The 19,095-nt window shown below is 35.9% G+C and overlaps 1 protein-coding gene across 2 annotated transcripts in view; it reads right to left on the reverse strand.

Moving 5' to 3' along the window:
* CMYA5 (cardiomyopathy associated 5) overlaps positions 1–19,095 on the reverse strand; it is a 107,378-nt gene that overhangs the window by 32,264 nt on the left and 56,019 nt on the right. For both annotated transcript variants that reach the window (XM_031966016.1, XM_031966013.1), the window contains exons 7-10: positions 18,694–18,812; positions 14,979–15,128; positions 12,068–12,214; positions 6,908–7,055 (exon numbers count right to left, since the gene is read on the reverse strand). In XM_031966016.1, the coding sequence (XP_031821876.1) occupies positions 6,908–7,055; positions 12,068–12,214; positions 14,979–15,128; positions 18,694–18,812 (564 nt within the window). The remainder of the gene's footprint in view (positions 1–6,907; positions 7,056–12,067; positions 12,215–14,978; positions 15,129–18,693; positions 18,813–19,095) is intronic.

Raw genomic sequence — 19,095 nt, forward strand, 5'->3', positions numbered from 1 at the left:
TTTTGTGCTTCTTTCAAGACCCTCCCCTATTCCCTCTGAAATCTGGGAGAAAATATATTCCTCTGTTTGGGCCACTCCAGCCTTAGTCAAGATTGAGAATTTCTTAAGCACAAACTTTTAGCTAAAGAGTTAAGAGATTTGAAGCCCAATTAATTGCATTCTTATCTTGATCCAAAGTCCTGAAAGGCAAGACTGGGTGATTCCAGAGCTATGGACTATTTCTCAAAGGAACTGGACTCAGTTTCCCTAGAATGGCTCTTGTGCCTTAGAAAAGAAGTCTCAAAACTTACCCTAGGGCACCAGAGCACTTTAGAAGCCAAAGGGCATCAGTGGCTGCTGATGGAGGGCTGACCAGATATCAGGCTCTCCTGCTAGACACCCCAACCGGATTCTCAATGCTGCCACCCTACTCCCTGAAAACAGTCGGATGACATCATTCATAATCGTGAGGGGGCTTTAGATTCTCTCTACTTCAACCGACCTGACTTGAGGGACATCCCTCTTGACCACCCAGAGGTGAATGGTTTACAGATGGGTCCAGCTTTCTTGAAAATGTTGAAAGACAGGCAGGATATTCTGTGGTGATTCTCAATGACACCCTAGATACAGGGGTCCTCAAACTACGGCCTGCAGGCCAGATACAGCAGCTGAGGACATTTATCCCCCTCACCCAGGGCTATGAAATTTCTTTATTTAAAGGCCCACAAAACAAAGTTTTTGTTTTTACTATAGTCCGGCCCTCCAACAGTCTGAGGGACAGTGAACTGGCCTCCTATTTAAAAAGTTTGAGGACTCCTGATTTAGAAGCTAAGCCACTGCCCCCTAGGACTTCTGCCCCAGAAGGCTGAACTCATTGCCCTGACCAGAGCTTCAGAACTGGGGAAGTTGCTGACACTTTACTAACTGGATAGAAGCTTTTTCCTGCAGGACTGAGAAGGCTCAGGAGGTATCAAGGCATTTGCTAAAAGAGATCACACTTCGTCTAAGTCTGCCTAGCTCCTTGCAGAGCAACAAATAGTCCCGCTTTTACTTTTCAGGCTCCTATTTGGACACACAACATCCCCTAGATGCCTCTGCTTCAGATCTCGAACTTACCTCCAGAACTAAACCCCCATTGAAGATAGGGATATCTCTACAACCCTTATCATGAAGCAGTTACAGAAGGTCTCAAATGAATTTGAGGGGACTGCTTGAGGGGGAGAATGATGTAAATTGTGTCCCCTTCAATCTTTGGGGGGCCCTGATGTACCTCTTGGGAGTAAGGGTGATCCTGAGTCTCAAACTCTCTCAGCCTCTGGAAAGGGCCATACCCATTCATGATAAGTAATCTCATACAATAGGAAATCTCAGTCTGGGGCATAGTCAACATCCTTTTCAGTAGCTCAAACTCCCAGTTAAGTAATCTCATTCGATTTTGAATTGAATTGAAACCCTAAGCCTCAGAGGGCTAATAAAAGGTGACTCTGAACCCCCAAATCTTTGCCAAATTCCTAATCAGAAGTTTGCACACTTAGAAAGCTGTCTTCTTAGCACTGTTTTCTTAACCTACCTTTGCTAATTCCTCATCAGGAAGGCCCACTGATGAAGATTTTTTCTTCTCAGTGTAAACCCATCTCTGCAAAACTATCCTGCCAGGATTCTGTGCCCCTAAGAAAGCTGTTTTCTTAGTGCAAATGAATCCCCTTTTGCCACAAAATTCGGGTTTGTGAAGAATTCACAAAGGATCTTCCACATCAACCAGAGGGGATATCTTGCCCTTAATTCTCTCACCTTATCAATTTCACCTTATAAAAAGCTACTTGATAATTATTTTGCATATATTTTGAATTTATTCCTTCATGTTCTTGTTTTCTTCTATCCAATAGAACTCAAACTCCTTGAGGGCAAATGTTTGTTTTTGTACCCCCTCCCTAGAACCTGGCAATATCTATGGCACATAGTGGTTGCTTAATAAATACTTAATGAATAGAATTAAATTGCTCATCAGTTACTATGAATTTACATTGCTGTTCATTTTTTCTCTTGCTCTTTTATAGTCACAAAAGAAAGTGCACCCATTCTACCTTTTCTACCTACCTATCTGTTCATTTGTCTATTTATATCTATGTAGCTGTCTATATCTATCACTACCTACTAATCTGTTAATTTGTTTATCTCTATCTCTACCAATCAGTTCACTTGTTTCTCTGTCTATATCCATCTCTACTAATCTGTTCATTTGTCTTTCTCTATTTCTCTCTCTGTCTGTCTCTCTGTCTCTCCCCATCTGTTCATTTGTTTATTTGTATCTATCTACCTATCTCTACTTACTTATCGATTCATTTGTTTGTCTATCTATATCTGTGTAGTGACTTATATCTATCTATCACTACCTCTCAGTCTGTTCATTTATTTCTATCTCTATCATGTGTTCATTTGTCTGTCTATATAAACCTCTACTAATCTGATTCTTTATATCTATCATCTCTATATGAAATATGTTCATTTGTTTTTCGGTCTATATTTCTTCCTGTCTCTGTCCCTCTATCTATCTGTCTCTCTCTATCTGTTCATTTGTTTATTTGTCTGTAACTCTCTACCTATCTACTTCTACTTACCTATCTGTTCATTTGTTTGTCCTCAGCAGCCTTCCCACCTTCACTAATGGGAGAGGTCACAGGGAGAGATTCATCAAGGCCAAAGGAAGGCCTACAGTAGTAACCATACCCTTTACCTGCTGGTAGGGAGTCTGGATAATAACTGACCACTAATTCCCTAGGCATTTCACCTAGCATAAAGCAGCACTGGTCCCCACACTTTGACCTACCCTCTAAATCCAGATTCTTCTTTGCCTTCCCCTTATGCTGGTCTGGCTCAACTTAGATAAGTTTATACAAACCCACCTGACTTTGCTAGGTTTTGATACTGCCTTCCATGGGGTTCTAGCGCCCATATCTGTTTCCATTCTTATTGCATTTTCCTTCTGTTAAGCTGGCTTATTTATTTCTCTCCACTGACTATGTTTTTTCTTATGCTCTGCCTAGTTCTTCCTAGTTCTGCACTTTAGAATCCTAAATTTCACCCCAAACTGCATATTAGAATTAGTCTCAGGATGTTTACTGGACTTGGTCCCATATGGGTGTTGCCCAGCCAATGTCAATTTAGTAAAAATACTAGCAAGGGATTACAGATACTCACATTGACCTCTCCAAATATCCCTGCTGCCCCAGAGGGACTTGTCACTCTCCTTCCTCACCCTCAACGCTGTTGCCCAGGAATTTTTCAGAGGCTTTTCCCCAGAGTGCTAGATGTAGGTGTTTTCTCTAGGACTCTTCCAATTCTGATTGATGGTTTCCACAGCAACACAGAAGCATCCCAGAGGTGAATTCCAGGCCTCCCTGACACTGCTAGAGGTCTTTGCCTTGGCAGGATTCACATGGAAACTTCATTTGAGCACTGAATCCACTTATTCTTTATTTGTTTGCTTTTCTGTACCTCAGTTCTACCCTAACGCTTTTATAAACCATTCCATGACTCCTCCAAAATGCACTCTGCCCCGTGCCCAATCCCTTGGTTATCATTTTTATCAAGCATTACTACTCTGTTGAAACCAACTGCAATTATTGGTTCTTATGATGAATTGAAACATCTTGTTATATTGAGTAAAATCCTGGGATTGGCGCCTGGAGCCTGGAAGATATAGATTGCCTCTGGCATAAGATTCTCAGCAAGTTGTTTCATCATAAAGTCTATCAAACAGTTCCTTGAGACTTACTTACTAAGTCATAAATGGGTTGTCATAATTTTTTTTCTATCTGTAACATGAAATATGCTATATTGTAACTAATTAATTAAGCTCAAGATTATTAAAGCTTCAGATCTAAAAATAATGGTGGAGATCATCAAATTCAACCACATCATCTTACAAGGGAAAAAATAGAGACCCAGAGAGAGAAAATTATTTGCCCAAGATTCCCACACTGGTCATAATTGAGATTCAAACCAAATCCAGTGAGCTTTCAACCACTCTATGCTGCTTAAATTAATAAATATGTAATAGGTTTTAAACTCCTTAAGAGCCAGGGACTATCTTTTGCCTCTTTCTATTTCCTGTGCTTAGCACAGTACCTGGCACATAATAAGCATTTGAAAAATGTTTATGGATATATTATATATATATATACATTATATTTATTTAGATATATATATATACACTATATTTATATAGAAATATATATACATACTATATTTATATAGAAATATATTATATATATATATACACATATAAATATGCAAATATACATACAGATAGTATAGCATCCCAAAAGCCTTTTGGAGTCCACTCTGTTTTTAGATATGACATTAAGAGACTAGATATATGATTTCATCCATGCCGAGAGCTCCCAATGAAGAAATCTCTGCAAATGCATTAGCATTTTTTCAAAAATGATTTATTTGCCCAGTGTCACACAGCCATACATATCAGAGGCAGGTTTTGAACACAGGTCTTCTCTACTCTGAGGCTTGTTCTCTATTCCTTACTCTATGAATTTATGAAAATATATATTTACATATATATATATATAAAAGCTCTATTTTATGAAAAAAACTCAGCTTCTCATGTAGATACAATGCACTTAGAAGATACTCAAGAAAAGTGAATTGATCAACTAAGACAATTGTTTTCTCTTGTCAGGAATACATCTTCATGTTCTACAGTTAATATTAAAATTATTTTTAGCAACAGCCTTTAAAAAAAAAAAGTAAAGTTTCATTTGTGAGGTTCCTTTCCAAGTTCAGCTCTCTCTTAACTTTGCCAGTGATGCTTCTCTACCATACGAGATCTGCCAATGGTCATCAAATGAGGTTCATTTCCTTATGAGGGCTCCCTACACTGATGATAGATGAGCCTTATAATTAATAGATTATTAAAATACAAAAATCTGTTTCCTTCCACATGTAATTGCTTACCTTCATTAACTTAATGCCATAATTTGAATACAACTTTTGAGAATTTAACAGTATAGGGGATAGGGCTTGAAACAGTATTTGTATAAGGAATTTTAAATGAGTAACTTTCTCTACCAATATTTATATTTGTTGTTGTTGAGTATTTTCAGTTGAGTATGATTCTTCATCACCCCATTTGGGATTTTTTTTTAACAAAGATATTGGTGGGATTTACCATTTCCTTCTCCATCTCATTCTACAGTTGAGGAAACTGAAGCAAATAGAGTTAAGTGATTTTCCCAGGATTCTACAGCTAGTAAATGTTTAAGGCCAAATTTGAACTCAGGAAAAAGTGTCTTCCTGTCTCCAGGCCCAGTATCTATTCACTGTGCCATCCAGCTGCCCTTCTATGGGTCAACACATTCTTTGCAATGTATAGTCTTAAAGAATTGCTTCCTCAGAGCCACATGGCCATTATGCATAAGCCTTGAAGTCAGTTTGTCCTGGCTCTGAGATCAGCCTTCCACCATCTATAGGACTCTGCCGTTCTATTTTATCAGAATAGTAATTAATAATAATAACAGCAATAACACATATAGTGCTTACTAATATAATCTTATTAGATCCTCACAACAACCTTGAAAGGAAGGTACTATTATCATCCCCATTTGACAGTTGAGGAAATTGAGGAAAATAGTTTAAAATGAGTTTGCTAAAGGTCATACAGGAAAGTAAGTATCTGAAGCTGGATTTGAACTCAGATTTTTCAGGCTTGGGTCCAAGTGTTCTATCCATTGTCCCACCTCGCTTCCTCCAACTATCTTAGTATGAAATTAATTAAATTTTTATCTTTATTATTTTAGATGAACAGTAGAACATTGTGGACATAGAGCTAAACAACCTGATCCCTTTTGCAACGTATACTAGTTACATAGTTCTGAGAAATTCACTTAACATTTCAGTGTAATAAAACATTTCCTCATGAGGGCTCCCTACACTGGTGACTGATAAGCCTCCTAATAAATAACAGATTATCAAAATACAAAAACCTGTTTCCTTTTACATGTGGTTGTTTACCTTTATTACCTTACTGCCATAATTCAGATAGAATCTTTGAAAATATAGATAGGGTTTTTTTAAAGCTGTTGCTAAAAATGATCTGAACGCTAATTGTAAGACATGGAAATATATTCCTGAGAAGAGGGGAAAAAAACCTTAATTGAGCAATTCATGTTTTTCAAATATCTACTAGCACATAGCTATTCTATGAGATTAGGTTGAGGTTTTTAAAATTTTAATGTAAGAGAGATTCATAGGAAGATTTTCTTCCTGAAAGAAAATATTTTAAGATTTGTCATGTGCTACTTGGAAAGTCAGATGTATATGCCTCAAAAAAAATCTATTTGTAATTAATTCCTTATATCATAGATATATACAAATAGACATAGATTTACATTTAGGCATAAATATATTATTAGAATCTAGAGCCAAGTGGTAATTCTCCTGCAGGAGTTAAATTAAAAAGTGCAGGAAATATGTAAAAAATCCTTCTGCTGGTTCAGATTAAATACCCCCCCCAAAAGAATGTTCAATTTTATTGAAATCATGTCTATTTTCTTTACAAGGGGCTTATTATTCCATGTTCAAGTCTGTGTATCATTAAGAACCTTGAATTCATTGATGTTCTATTAAAATTTTTCCAGCTGCAAATCAAAGGGATAGTTTAATTAGCTCAGTAGATTTAAAGAGGAGGGTTTTTTGTTTTTGGTTTGGTTTGGGTTTGGTTTGGGTTTTTAAAAATCCTTCCTTCTTTTTCTGCAGGCACAAATTTAGATACTAATATGGGGACGATGTACATGCTCAGTGTCTTGAGCAAGTTTCTTTATTTCTCCCATGGACACAAATGGGTGGGTGCTCCCATGATACCATCCTTTCTCTGAGATAGATGTGCCCTTCACACAGAGAGGGCTGCACTCACCTGAGACCCTCTCCTTCTGGGGAATGCTGTCTGCAATACTCCACTGTATAAGCATCAGCAGCCCTGGGGTTGGCGGAGCTCCAGCGTATGGTGGCAGTGTTCCAACACACTGTGCAGTCCTCAGCCTTAATTATTGGGGTGGAGGGTGCTGCAAATATAGGAATAGGAGTAGGGCTAAGTCAGCAGGAATATGTACACGGGGACAATCACATTAAAATAAAACTGTAAAATGCATATGTTGCCAATCCCCTGACAATACTAAATTGCTTTAATTAGCATATTTTTTCCTCATCAGATTTCCTCAAATGCTAATAACTAATATGACTAATATGCTAATCACTAAAATGACTGGTTACAAAACCAATCCCATGGTAGTCCTTTATTTTTTCTCATCCAAGAAGCAAACCCACTTTACCCTCAATCACTCAGTTAACATTTATTACTAATTGGGTCCATGGTATCTAATTAAGAGCGATGTTCTTAATTATTTGAAAGTATGTTAAATGTTTAAAGTTTGGGAGGAATTTTAAAATATGTGCTGAATTAACATGTCACAAAGTTTTTACTTAAATCATAATTAACTTTAAAGTGTTAATAAGTTATAAGCCCTAGTGATGGACTTATGGATTCATTAATGAATTATGGATTAATGGCAGTAGGGAAGAGAGAGAAGTAGAAGGAACCTACCTTAACTATTTATATTTCCTGGTTTTCTCTTCAGGCTCCTCTCCATTATTCCACCCCCCTTCCCACTACACCTTCCATTCCTAGCTACTAATATTTAAAAGTGCAGCCTCCAAGCTTCTTAGAGACCAACTGAATCTGTAGCTCTGGGAAATACCTTAATGGAGGTCTATGCACTAAATATTTAAATCTGGCAAGATATTTATACTTGTGGCCAATTGTATTTTTCCAATATCTGTTGATTTCTTCTAATTACAACTGAGCTTCCTGTACAGAACATATTCATGAATAAATGTTCTCTGAGCAATTCCAATATCATTCATCATCTTTGCCCTTTGAACTCAAAGATTTATTGATTTAACATTTAAAATTTGGAATGATCACGTGGAGGATGAAAATGCAATTGCCCAGACATGTGCTGGAGAGTGGGGAGGAAGGGAGGAGAGGGTGTGTTTGGAAAGGGTGGGTCACAGCTGGTGGAATGAGTCCATCAATTTATCTGCCTTGGGCAAGTGCTGCAGTTGGTGCTTACAGTATTAAGCTGGGCTCAGAATTGAGCAGGAGGAGATCAGGCTGGATTGCAGGAGGGAAAGTAAGCTTTGCTTTTAATGATTCCAGACCACTTGCTATTTCAAATGCTTATCTCCAAATACAGATCTTTTTTTTTTTTTCCTGATAAAACCAAAGAAAAAAGAAATAGTGGACTATGATGATTTTAGAAGAATTAAAATTACAAAATTCTAAAGGAAATTCTTAAAGAAAGTGGAAAAAACACTTTGGAGTATGCAATATAATTCATAGGTAGAAAATAAAAAATAACAATTTATAATGTATGTGACTAATAATAATAATAGCTGGGATTTATTTAGGGCTTTAAGTTTTGCAAAGCATTTTATAATTATTATTTCATTTGATCCTCACAGCAACTTTGGAAGGTAGATACTATTATTATGCTTTTTTTTGCAGATGAGAAAACTCAGAAAGACAGGGGTTAACTGACTTATCCAGGATCATACAACTAATAAAGAGTCAGAGAGTAAATTTCAGCTCAGATCTTCCTGATCCCAGATATAGCACTCTATCCAGCATCAAGCACATCAAAAATGCTTTATAAATGTTTATTGATTGATTGAGCAAGCTAGGTGAATTGGTCATGCAGCAAGAATGAGAAATACCAGATGGGCAAGCTAAACTCTCACACTGAGCTACCTTGATATATTTTTAAAATAACAAGCTAATGTTCTCTTCTGGGCACTGTGGAGACTGAATGTGGATCACAACATATTAGTTTCACTTTTCGTTATTGTTGTTTGCTTGCTTGCTTTTTTCTTTTTCATTTTCCCCCTTTTGATCTATTTTTTCTTGTTCAGCATGATAAATGTGGAAATATGTTTAGAAGAATTATACATGTTTAACCTATATTGAATTGTTTGCTGTCTAGGGAGGAGGGTGGGGGAAAGGGAGGGAGAAAATTTTGGAACAAGAGGTTTTGCAAGGGTGAATGTTGAAAATTATCTTTGCATGTATTTTGAAAAATAAAAAGCTGTTATTATTAAAAAGAGGAATTCCATGTTTAAAAACTATAAAATATATAAAATACTTGGGACTTTACCTACCAAGTTATACTCAAAAATTAAAAGTATAACTATAAACCACTGTTTACACAAAGACATTTAAGTAATTGGAGAAATACTAATTGTTTGTGAGTAAACTGAATCAATATAACAAAAATGATAATATTACATAAATTTATTTCTTTAGGTTCTTTCCAATCAAACTACCAAAATATTACTTTAATTAACTAAAAAAAAAATTAATACAGAGGCCCAAAAGGTCAAAACTTGCAAGGGAAATAATGAAAAAAAAAGTGAATAAAAGGAGTCTAGCACACAGATCTCAAACTACACTATAAAGCAATGTCTCAAAAAAATTTTTAGTATGATTTAAAAATAGCATGATACTATTGAGTTTTCCTGCACCTTCCATCTCTTGCTGGAGTTCTGACCTTAATCACAATGAGCTGCATTGCTATTTCTGAAACCCAGCAATAATCTTGCATGCTGGTTTAGATAAAACTAAGGACACTGAACGAGTCTAATATAAGTTCATTCTACTAGACTATGATTTGCTCTGCCATTTCAAAATCTTGAAATCTTATCTTTTTGTTAATGTTTCTTTGATGAGGGCACAAGACTTTCTGTAGCCTACTTTTTTTTATTTCAATGCCAATTCAGTGGCTTCAGATTTCCCACCAACCTCAGACTTGTGTGCCTACAGCAATTCTTGTCCTATTTGCTGAGCTAGTAAAGACAAATACCCTTTGGGACCAATTAACATTTCTCACTCTTTTCAGCCAGTCCATTTCTCTGTGTTCTAAGGTCAACGATTCCTGCCTTGTCTGGCCCCTGTTCTCCAGGAAAGTGATCCTAAAGCTTCTTTCTTAGACTTAAATTCTACAATTTAAAGATATTCTAAAATTTTAAATGTCAGGTAATACCTGAAATGTGTAACTTCACAGTAGAATAAGTATTGAAGTTAAGGTCTGAATTATTCACTGAAAACTTAAATGAAAGGAATATTTGTTTTCCTTCCTTCCTTCCTGTATAGGACATTTGAATAATAAGTATGATACAGTCAAAGTGAAACACAACAGAAGGATATTCTGAAGATAGTATTGATATTAGAAACAGCATGACACTGTAGATAGGGAAATGGTCTTGGAGTAAAAAAAATAAATAAATAAAACTGGGTTCATATTGGTTTATATTGTCTAGATGATCCTAGGAAAGTCATTTTATACCTCAGTGTCTCAATCAACTTTCTATGACCATAAGTTGTAGAAAAAATGCTAAGTTGAATCCATGGAGGGATTTCCTCACCAGAAGGTCTCTATTCCAGTAAAATAATGTTAGAATTTTTTTTAATGCTATACCATTACCTATGGACTATCCAAAGGCTTTTACCTTAGTGTGCTACATTCTTTCTGTGAAGAATTTTCAGTGTGTAAGTTTCTCATCACTAGATCTGGGGTTTAGGGGACATATATATATATATATATACATATATATATATATATACACATATATGTGTATTATGTATGATAAAATATATATACTTTAAAATAAGCATAAATTTATCAAAATTTTTAAAAAAGAAGCATAGTATTTAGGATTATGGAGATGATGGTCCTGCTGGACTTTTCTTTGGTCATACCATTTCTGGAGCATATAATTATCATTATTAGTATTTGTAACAATAATAGCAAGCATTTAAATAGCACTTTAAGATTTGCAAAGTGCTTTACCAATATTATCTAATTTTATCCTAACAACCACCCTGGAAGGTAGATGCTATTACTATGCCCATTTTTACAGCAGAGGAAACTGAAGCTGAAAGATGTTAAGTGGTTTGCCCAGAGTCACATAGCTAATAATCCTGAGGTCAGATTTGAACTCGGGTCTTCTGATTCCAGCTCCAATACTCTACTAAGCCACCAAAATGGCCATTTTGTTCAGTTCTAGATTACTCCAAGATCATAAGATTATCCAGAGAGCTTCAACAGAGTACAATTAAGATGGTGATGGGTCTTAGAGAGCATGACATATGAGGATCAGTTGAAAAAGCTCAAGAAGTTTGGATAAGATAGGAAAAAATTGGTCATAGGGAAGGAAAAATGATAGTTCTTTTCAATATTTTGACTGGCTACCATATCAAAAAAGGATTTTATTTATTTTGCTTTACCCTAGGAGGCAGAACTAAGGGTTATGAATAAAATGTATATGAGATAAATTTAGATGTGATATAAGGAAAAACTTCCTAACTATGAGGGCCCTGAAAAATGGAATGGGCTGCCTTGGATGGAACTTCTTTAGAGATCAGCAAACATGGGTGACCACCTCTTGAAATGTCATGGAGAGGATTCTTATACAAGTATAGCTTGGCCGGAGGCTGCATCCAAAGGAGATTCTGTAAAATAGCTTTTCAACTACCCTAATTGCTAAGGAGAAGGGCTAGCAAGTAGGACCTGGGAGAATCAGGGCAAATGCAGGAGGATGTGATTCATGAGAAGGAAATTACCTGAGCTTTGCAGCCCCTGGACACCTCTGGGAGAAGATCCAGAGAGGGAGAAATATGATGGGAGCTACACCTTTCCTCCAGGGTATAGAACCACTGTTGCATTGCTAGGATACAAGTAATCCTTAGCCTCCCACTTAACAAGAAATTGCTAAATGTATGACTGATCCAAGCATATTTCAGAAGTCCTAGAGTAGTCTTTTAAAAAAATTCTATCAATGACAACTGATTTATGACACTGATTCACTTTTGTAAAGGCAAAAATGAATTTGACATCTACTGAAATTTTATCATCAGCTCCCTCTGAAGAGAGAGAATTAAAAAATTTTAAAAATTTATTTCCAATTGAATTTATTTAGGATCCTAAATGTTCCACAGTGAATTAGAGATTTGTCCTCTTACCAGTTCTGAAAATGGCTCTCTCACTTGGCAGGCTACATCCTGTGAAGTTAACGGCCATCACCCATACTTGATAACACCGACCAGGTTCCAGATCTTCAAAAAGGCAATAGCTTTCCTTCACTGTAAGTCGGTATTCTTCCACCAAGTCTGGAACAAATACAGTGACTCTTAGGTTACCTTACATGTCATTTAAAGGAGCAGTCATCTGAAAGATTTCCAGGTACCTTTTTTTCTTCTTCTAGTTGATAAGGTCTTACTATATTCCATCAGGCCTATGATTTTTACCATTCTATCATACATGAATGAAAAAGAAAAGCATTCTGCAAAGGAATGAGTGGGATGTTCATATCATATGTGAACTCTTATCAGGAAAGAATATTCCATTAATCAAGTTTTACACACTATTTTCCACAATTAACTATAATAATTATTTCAATATTAAATGAATTTTAAAATTTCATACTGTTGATGTAAACATGCAAATGATTGACAGACTAATTATTTCTTTGCTCCATCTTCATCACCTTTCTCTATATGGAAGCTCCGTCCTGGGACCTGCAATCCACCTAGGACTAAATAGAGTTCTCCCAGACACATACAGGTTAAGTGATTTAGCTAGGATGACACAATTATTAAGTGCCAAAGGTGAAATTGAAATCCATGTCTTCCTGACTGTAAGCCCATTATATGGACTGCTTCTTTGCCTACTGCTTATTTTGACTTAAATAGTAATAGTTTATTTCCCTAAAATTGTTTTAAAAAATAAAATAAACCTAACTAACTATTCAGTAGAGCATCACAAGAGATAAGGATAGACAGACTTTCCAAATTTATACCAAGGTAGGACAAACTTTTTCTTTCACTTTCAACCAAACAAGTTCAGATCTGAAGCATTGGTACTTTAAAGTATCAAACCTGGCTTCCTTTCATCCATTCAGGAATTATTAATTCTTTCAACTAAGGGCATTTGCAATTTATAGAAATGCTTAGGTGATAATAAAATGCTACAAGCTAATCTAACTGACCTTGTTCTCCAACTGACATTTCCCTTTTCTGAACAGCATTTAATTTCCTACTTTCTGAATATTAGGAGTAAACATTATTTTATATCATTCTGCAAATCTGCCCCTTTGGACCAACTTGATTATTTTGTGCTGAAATTTTTCCCGTCTGACACAATTCTTTCACCTTGTTAAATTAACCCACACATTTCAATTACCCATCCTTATTACTCTTAAATGTCAATTCTTCACAACTGCATCAGTTAAGAAACTCAAATTATTCCTTTTTAAAACCAAGCATTTCTATAGCATATAGTATTAGGTATTGGACTTTCCCCTTTTTTATGACTATAAATAGCAATGGTTATTGGCAAGCCTACAAGTTGTCAGTTGGTGCATTGTTGTTGGTTGAGGGACACCACAAGACTCAGACTATTAAAATATCTTTCTCAAAAAATAAATCTCCCACATCTCAATCATGCCCCATGCCTTAAATTCCCTTTAGTGTCATTCGTTTCCATTAAGGTATGCCCCCCCAAAAAGAAAAACTCTTGTTAAAATATAGCTGATACATAAACAATGAAACTTTTTTGGACATGACCAATGCAGGAATTTGTTTTGCTTAATTCTACATATTTGTTTGAAATATCCCTATTCTTCCACCATAATGGGATGCAAGGAAGAAAGAGGAAAAAAAAAGATATAATATTGTTAATTGAAGAATAATTTAATTTAAAACCTATCTTTGTGATGATCAACTCTGACGGGCATGGCTCTTTTCAGCAATTAGGTGATTCAGGCCAATTCCAATAGACTTGTGATGGAGAGCCATCTGTACCCAGAGAGAGAACTAGGGAGGACTAAATATGGGTCACAAAAATATTTTCACCTTTTTTCTAAATATTTAACTTAGGACTTAGATAAAGTGAACATAAATTCTATAATGATTGTACTAACCAATTAAAGATGCTAGACAAGAGTGCTCAAACTTTTTAAATAGGGGGTCAGTTCACTGTCCCTCAGACTGTTGGAGGACCGGACTATAGTAAAAACAAAAACTTTGTTTTGTGGGCCTTTAAATAAAGAAACTTCATAGCCCTGGGTAAGGGAATAATCATCCTCAGCTGCTGCATCTGGCCCGTGGGCCGTAGTTTGAGGACCCCTCTAGACTAGAGCTTCCTTTTTTTTATAGAAAAACCAAAAAATGGAGTAACACAAGAATTAGTCAATCAGGTGAACTTCTTAAGCCAGGGCTGCTTGACATACCAGTGATATTTTGTTCTTTTGTTTGAATATATTCAAACAAATAGAAAATATATGTTCTATAACTTATAGACAGTGGGAGGAGTGGATCTCTTCCTCTGGCAAGACTTCTTTGATCTACCATCACCAGAAAGTAAACTGCCACAAAAATAATCTCTCCCATCATAAATTTTCTTAAAGTACCTTGCCTTGATCTCTTCTTTGTGCTTACAGAAGTCTGTTTTTTATCACACTTACGTAGACATAATAACCAGTTCTTTCTCAACTCTCCAATAGATTATAAGGTCTTTGAGGATGAGGATGAAAATGTTTTTTCAGCTTTGTATCCCCAGAATCTAGTACCATGTCTTGCATCTTGCAGACACAGAAATATTTCTTGAATTGAATTATCTTTGAATTACATACAGCAAAATATCAAATATGAATAAAAGGGGGAGACTAGAACACTTAGGTTCAAGATCTACTTCTGCTACTTATTTGCTGTATGATCATAGACACGTCAATGAATGAACAGTGCCTCAGACAATTCCCTGAGACAAGTAAATAGTAATTGCCATCCTTTCCTGATAAAATCAGAGAATCACTCTCTCCATTCTTGCCATGATGCTTCTTAGGAATGAACTGTGTTACAAATAACAACATCCTACCATTTGCTTCACTATCTTCTTCAGGGTCTTCCATGCAGTAAACCTGGAAAGACTCAATTACATCCTCTTTCCTCACACTCCAATACACTGTAATCGTTGTACTGGTGGCAGAGTTGGGTTCCTGAGGTTCCAATATGGGGGGCTGTGGTACTGGAATGAAAATAAAATTGGTCATTACTAGTTTGAAAGCTATCAATCTTGTTTTCTTGTATGACATGTCAAAATGGATTCAATTTCCTGAAATATGAAGACTTGAGCAGAGTATGCTGGGTAACTGTGATTCACTAGAGTGAGCCAATATAGTTTCAACAGTCACAGTGGAGACAAATGAGGCAATTTCAGGCCAAGTAGTTGATCCGTTTGCATTGCCTGCCAGGTATTTCTGGGGAAATGGCTTGTACATGGGCAAAAGATTGAAGAATAGCTGCTATATTTGCCATTTCAATTTTCTCTTTCCAAAATGGCCATACCTATGGTGACTCAGAAAAAAAGGAATTAAACTCTTGAAGCACAATTCATTCTTGACCTTCCCCTCCCATTTCAACTATTTCAAAAGTATTGTTGCCAGTTTAAAACAGTTAAAGGAATTTCTAGTTTTACTTACTCCTGTTTTTCTTATGTGTCTTATTAGAGAAAAAAGAGCTGCTAGTTGTGATTGCATGTTCAATATGAATAGCATATTCAGTGCCACAAAGCAATTTATTTGTTCAATTTACCTGAAAAACTAATGAGATTTTTTAAAAATTTATCATTCAACACAAAAAATGATGAAGAAAAGACAACAGCTTTGCAGACAAAAAGATAGTATGTTTTGAAATGTATTTGATGGTTATCTTTCTCTGCCCTGCATTATCCTGATGGGAAACCTGAAATTTTTGTAAAAATGGCAAATTCCATCTCACATAATGGGAAGGAATGAAGGGAGTATTCCACTTTGATGAGATCATAGCTACATCAAGATACTGAAGTATATCTACCTTTGAAGAATCAAATGCTAAATTTTCACTGTATATGTTTAAACCTCAGAAATTGGTATATCATTACAAATTAGGGCTTGATTTATTGTTTTACTGATTTTATATACTTCAATTGTTAATAACGTAAATTCAACTTAAAAGTATGCTGAATCCTCAGAGAGCCTAGATGTTATACATCTACCAGTACATTTTCACATTCTTCTAAAATGTAGCTTGAACTCAGCAAGAACATGGTAGAGGCTCTGTGAATGAAGTCATTACTACCCTGGTAACTGCAGGTTAACAATAACAACAACAATTGGCATTTATATTGTGCTTTAAAGTTAGTAAAGTGTTGGATATCCTTTACTTCACTTCAGCCTCACAAATATTTGAGATTGGAGAAATATGATTTGATTCAACTAATCTCTCTCCAAAGTTATTATTTTATACTTTATAAGAGTGGAGATGTGACTACTCATAGCACAAACTTAGGTAGGGTCTATTAGCTGCTTAACTTTAAGTTCTTAACCTTTTAACACTTAACCTCTCAACCTCAGCTACCTCATCTGCCAAATGGGGATAATGAGTTGTTTCTAGGACCAAATTAAATAAAATTTGTAAAGCTCTATGTAAATGTTAGTTGGAATAATGGTGAGGAATAATAGAAAAGGGAGGAGGAAAGGATTCAAGAAAGAGCAGATCAAGGAAAAATAATGAATTTTATTTTGGTCCTATTGTATATCTATGGGGTATCCAGATATTCTTCAATATTTCTTTTCCTTTTTCTGTCCTTTTAATGTGTGGATTCATGATTCATTGAAGTGGCTATGTGACTCTGGGCAAGCCATTTAGCTTCTGTTTCAATCTCTTTTGTAAACTAGGGATCATAATAGCAGCTCTCTCCTTAGGTTGTTATGAAGATCAAATGAGATAATATTTGCAAAAGGCTTATCACAGTATCTGGAACATAGGACGTTCTATATAAAGAATAACTGTTGTAATTATTCATCTGAAAAATGAGGGTGTTGCTAAAGATCTCTGAGATGACTTCTTCCAGCTCCAGCATCCCTTGTCTCTCCAATTTTCTGACTTGTCCCAGAAATAATATATGATTCTGAATACTATTTAGATGCAAATTGCTATAGTGATTTCTTTTGGAATGAATCTTTTAATAAACTACTGTCTCCTTGATGGTACATAGGCAACCTAGAGAACAACCTAGTGTTGAATAAGATTCTCCTGGTTATCCAATAGGTACTTCCCTTGGACTGGGTACCGGCATATAATCAATCCAGCAGAAAGAATATATCTATGCTAGTGGCCAAAATGTCCTGATCCATCATCCTCATAGTATCCCACCAAACATCTAGAGGCAGGTAATTGATGTAATCTTTCCATTTCAATTTAGTTCCCCCTACAAAGTATGGATCATTTATTCCAGAGGTGCCATATCAGAACATATCTTCTAGAACTGAAACATTAAATCCCCCAGATGTTTGAAAACCTGAAACAATTTGAGTAGGGAGTGCATAGCACATGTGGATGAAACATGGAAGTTTTTCACTTTTATTCTGATTACTTCATTAAGACAGAACCACATTATGCCAGTTACTAAACTGAGACTTTTCCTACAAGGACAAAATTGGAAGAAGGGTGGGAGGAAGGGAAGAGGAAAGAAAGAGAAAAATCAAGCAGCTCTCATCTGAGCTGTTTGGGAGAGCTGTCTCATATCATAGGATGAATTATTTTTAACAAGGAGGGGTTGAGTGGTGTTTTAGCATGCAGTGAATGGAACTTTGTAGCTTCACTGAAATACGGCAGCTTTGAGAAATCCAAATAACGTTCATTGTCTTGTTTGTCAAAATAGCATGTAAAAAATATTTTGAAGAGCCTGCAGGATGTTGCTGACAGCTGAGTGGGTGGCTGGCTACAGAAGATGATGCTGAGCTGTTAGTTTTTTAAACTAATCTGTTGTGTTTGGAGGGAGGGAAAGAAAAAGAAAGAGAGAGAGAGAAGGAGGTAAAGAAGGAAAGAGAGAGAGAGAAAGAGGGAGGGAGGGAGAGAGGAGAAGGAAAGAGGAGAAGGGAGGGAGAGGGAGGTAGGGAGGGAAAGAGGAGAGGGAGAGGGAGAAGGAGAGATACAGAGAGAGATGCAGGGAGAGAAAGAAAGGAGAGGGAGAAGGAGAAGGAGAGACAACCTAGAAAAGCCCTGCTTCTAGGGTCTCACTATGTCAAACTTAGTGAAAACAATTAATTTAGCGCTGCTGAAACTTGGAACTCCCAAGCTCAAGTGATTCACTGGCCTCATTTCCTCTTATATCAAAGTGAGTGCCACCAGGTCTATTATTGAAATAATAACAATAACAACATTTAGATAACATCTACTATTTGCAAAACACTATGCTAAATGCTTTATAGATAATATTTCATTTAAATCTACACAATTTCCCTAGAAGGTGTTATCTCCTTTTTACAGACAATGAAACTGAGGGTCACATAGCTAATAAGTATCTGAAGTCACATTTGAACTTAGGTCTTTCTGACTCCAAGTTTGATGCTGTTTCTACCACACAATATGCTGCTTCTTGAAATGGCATTTCATTTGTTGTGATTTTTTTAATTTAACTAATTCAATCTTGCAACTATGAATTTTGTTTTCTGAGCATATTTCATTTTACTTTTAATCTCTTCATACATTCCACAAGCTTTACAAAATTGCCCCTTTTTAAAATCCAGGTATCACGTCAATGTCCTTACCTGCTACATGTTTTGACATCTGGTCACTTCTTGTAGAACGGTCATCATAATGCTCAAAAAGTGAAAATGCAGTAGGAATGTTTTCCAGAGAAGCTGTGCTCTCCATAGCAGAAAGCAACCTGTCCAGAAGAAGGCATTCCTAGATAAGTGAGGGAATTGTATTCACAAGGTAACAGGAAAAATGAAAGGGGACATAAAGTTTTCTACCCATGATGTGTATACTTCAAAGAATTCAGAAAAGTCACAGACTCTTTCTAATTTTGAAAGTTTACATTCACAATCTATTATAACCGGAATCTCACATAGTCGATCTTATAGCTTTATTGTATTAACTATTTGAAACAAAATCCTTAAAACAGAAAGGATGCTGTCAAATAATTTGGCTTTAACAATTGTACCTTG

Source organism: Sarcophilus harrisii, chromosome 1 (assembly GCF_902635505.1).
Source record: "Sarcophilus harrisii chromosome 1, mSarHar1.11, whole genome shotgun sequence".
NCBI classification, from domain to species: domain Eukaryota; kingdom Metazoa; phylum Chordata; class Mammalia; order Dasyuromorphia; family Dasyuridae; genus Sarcophilus; species Sarcophilus harrisii.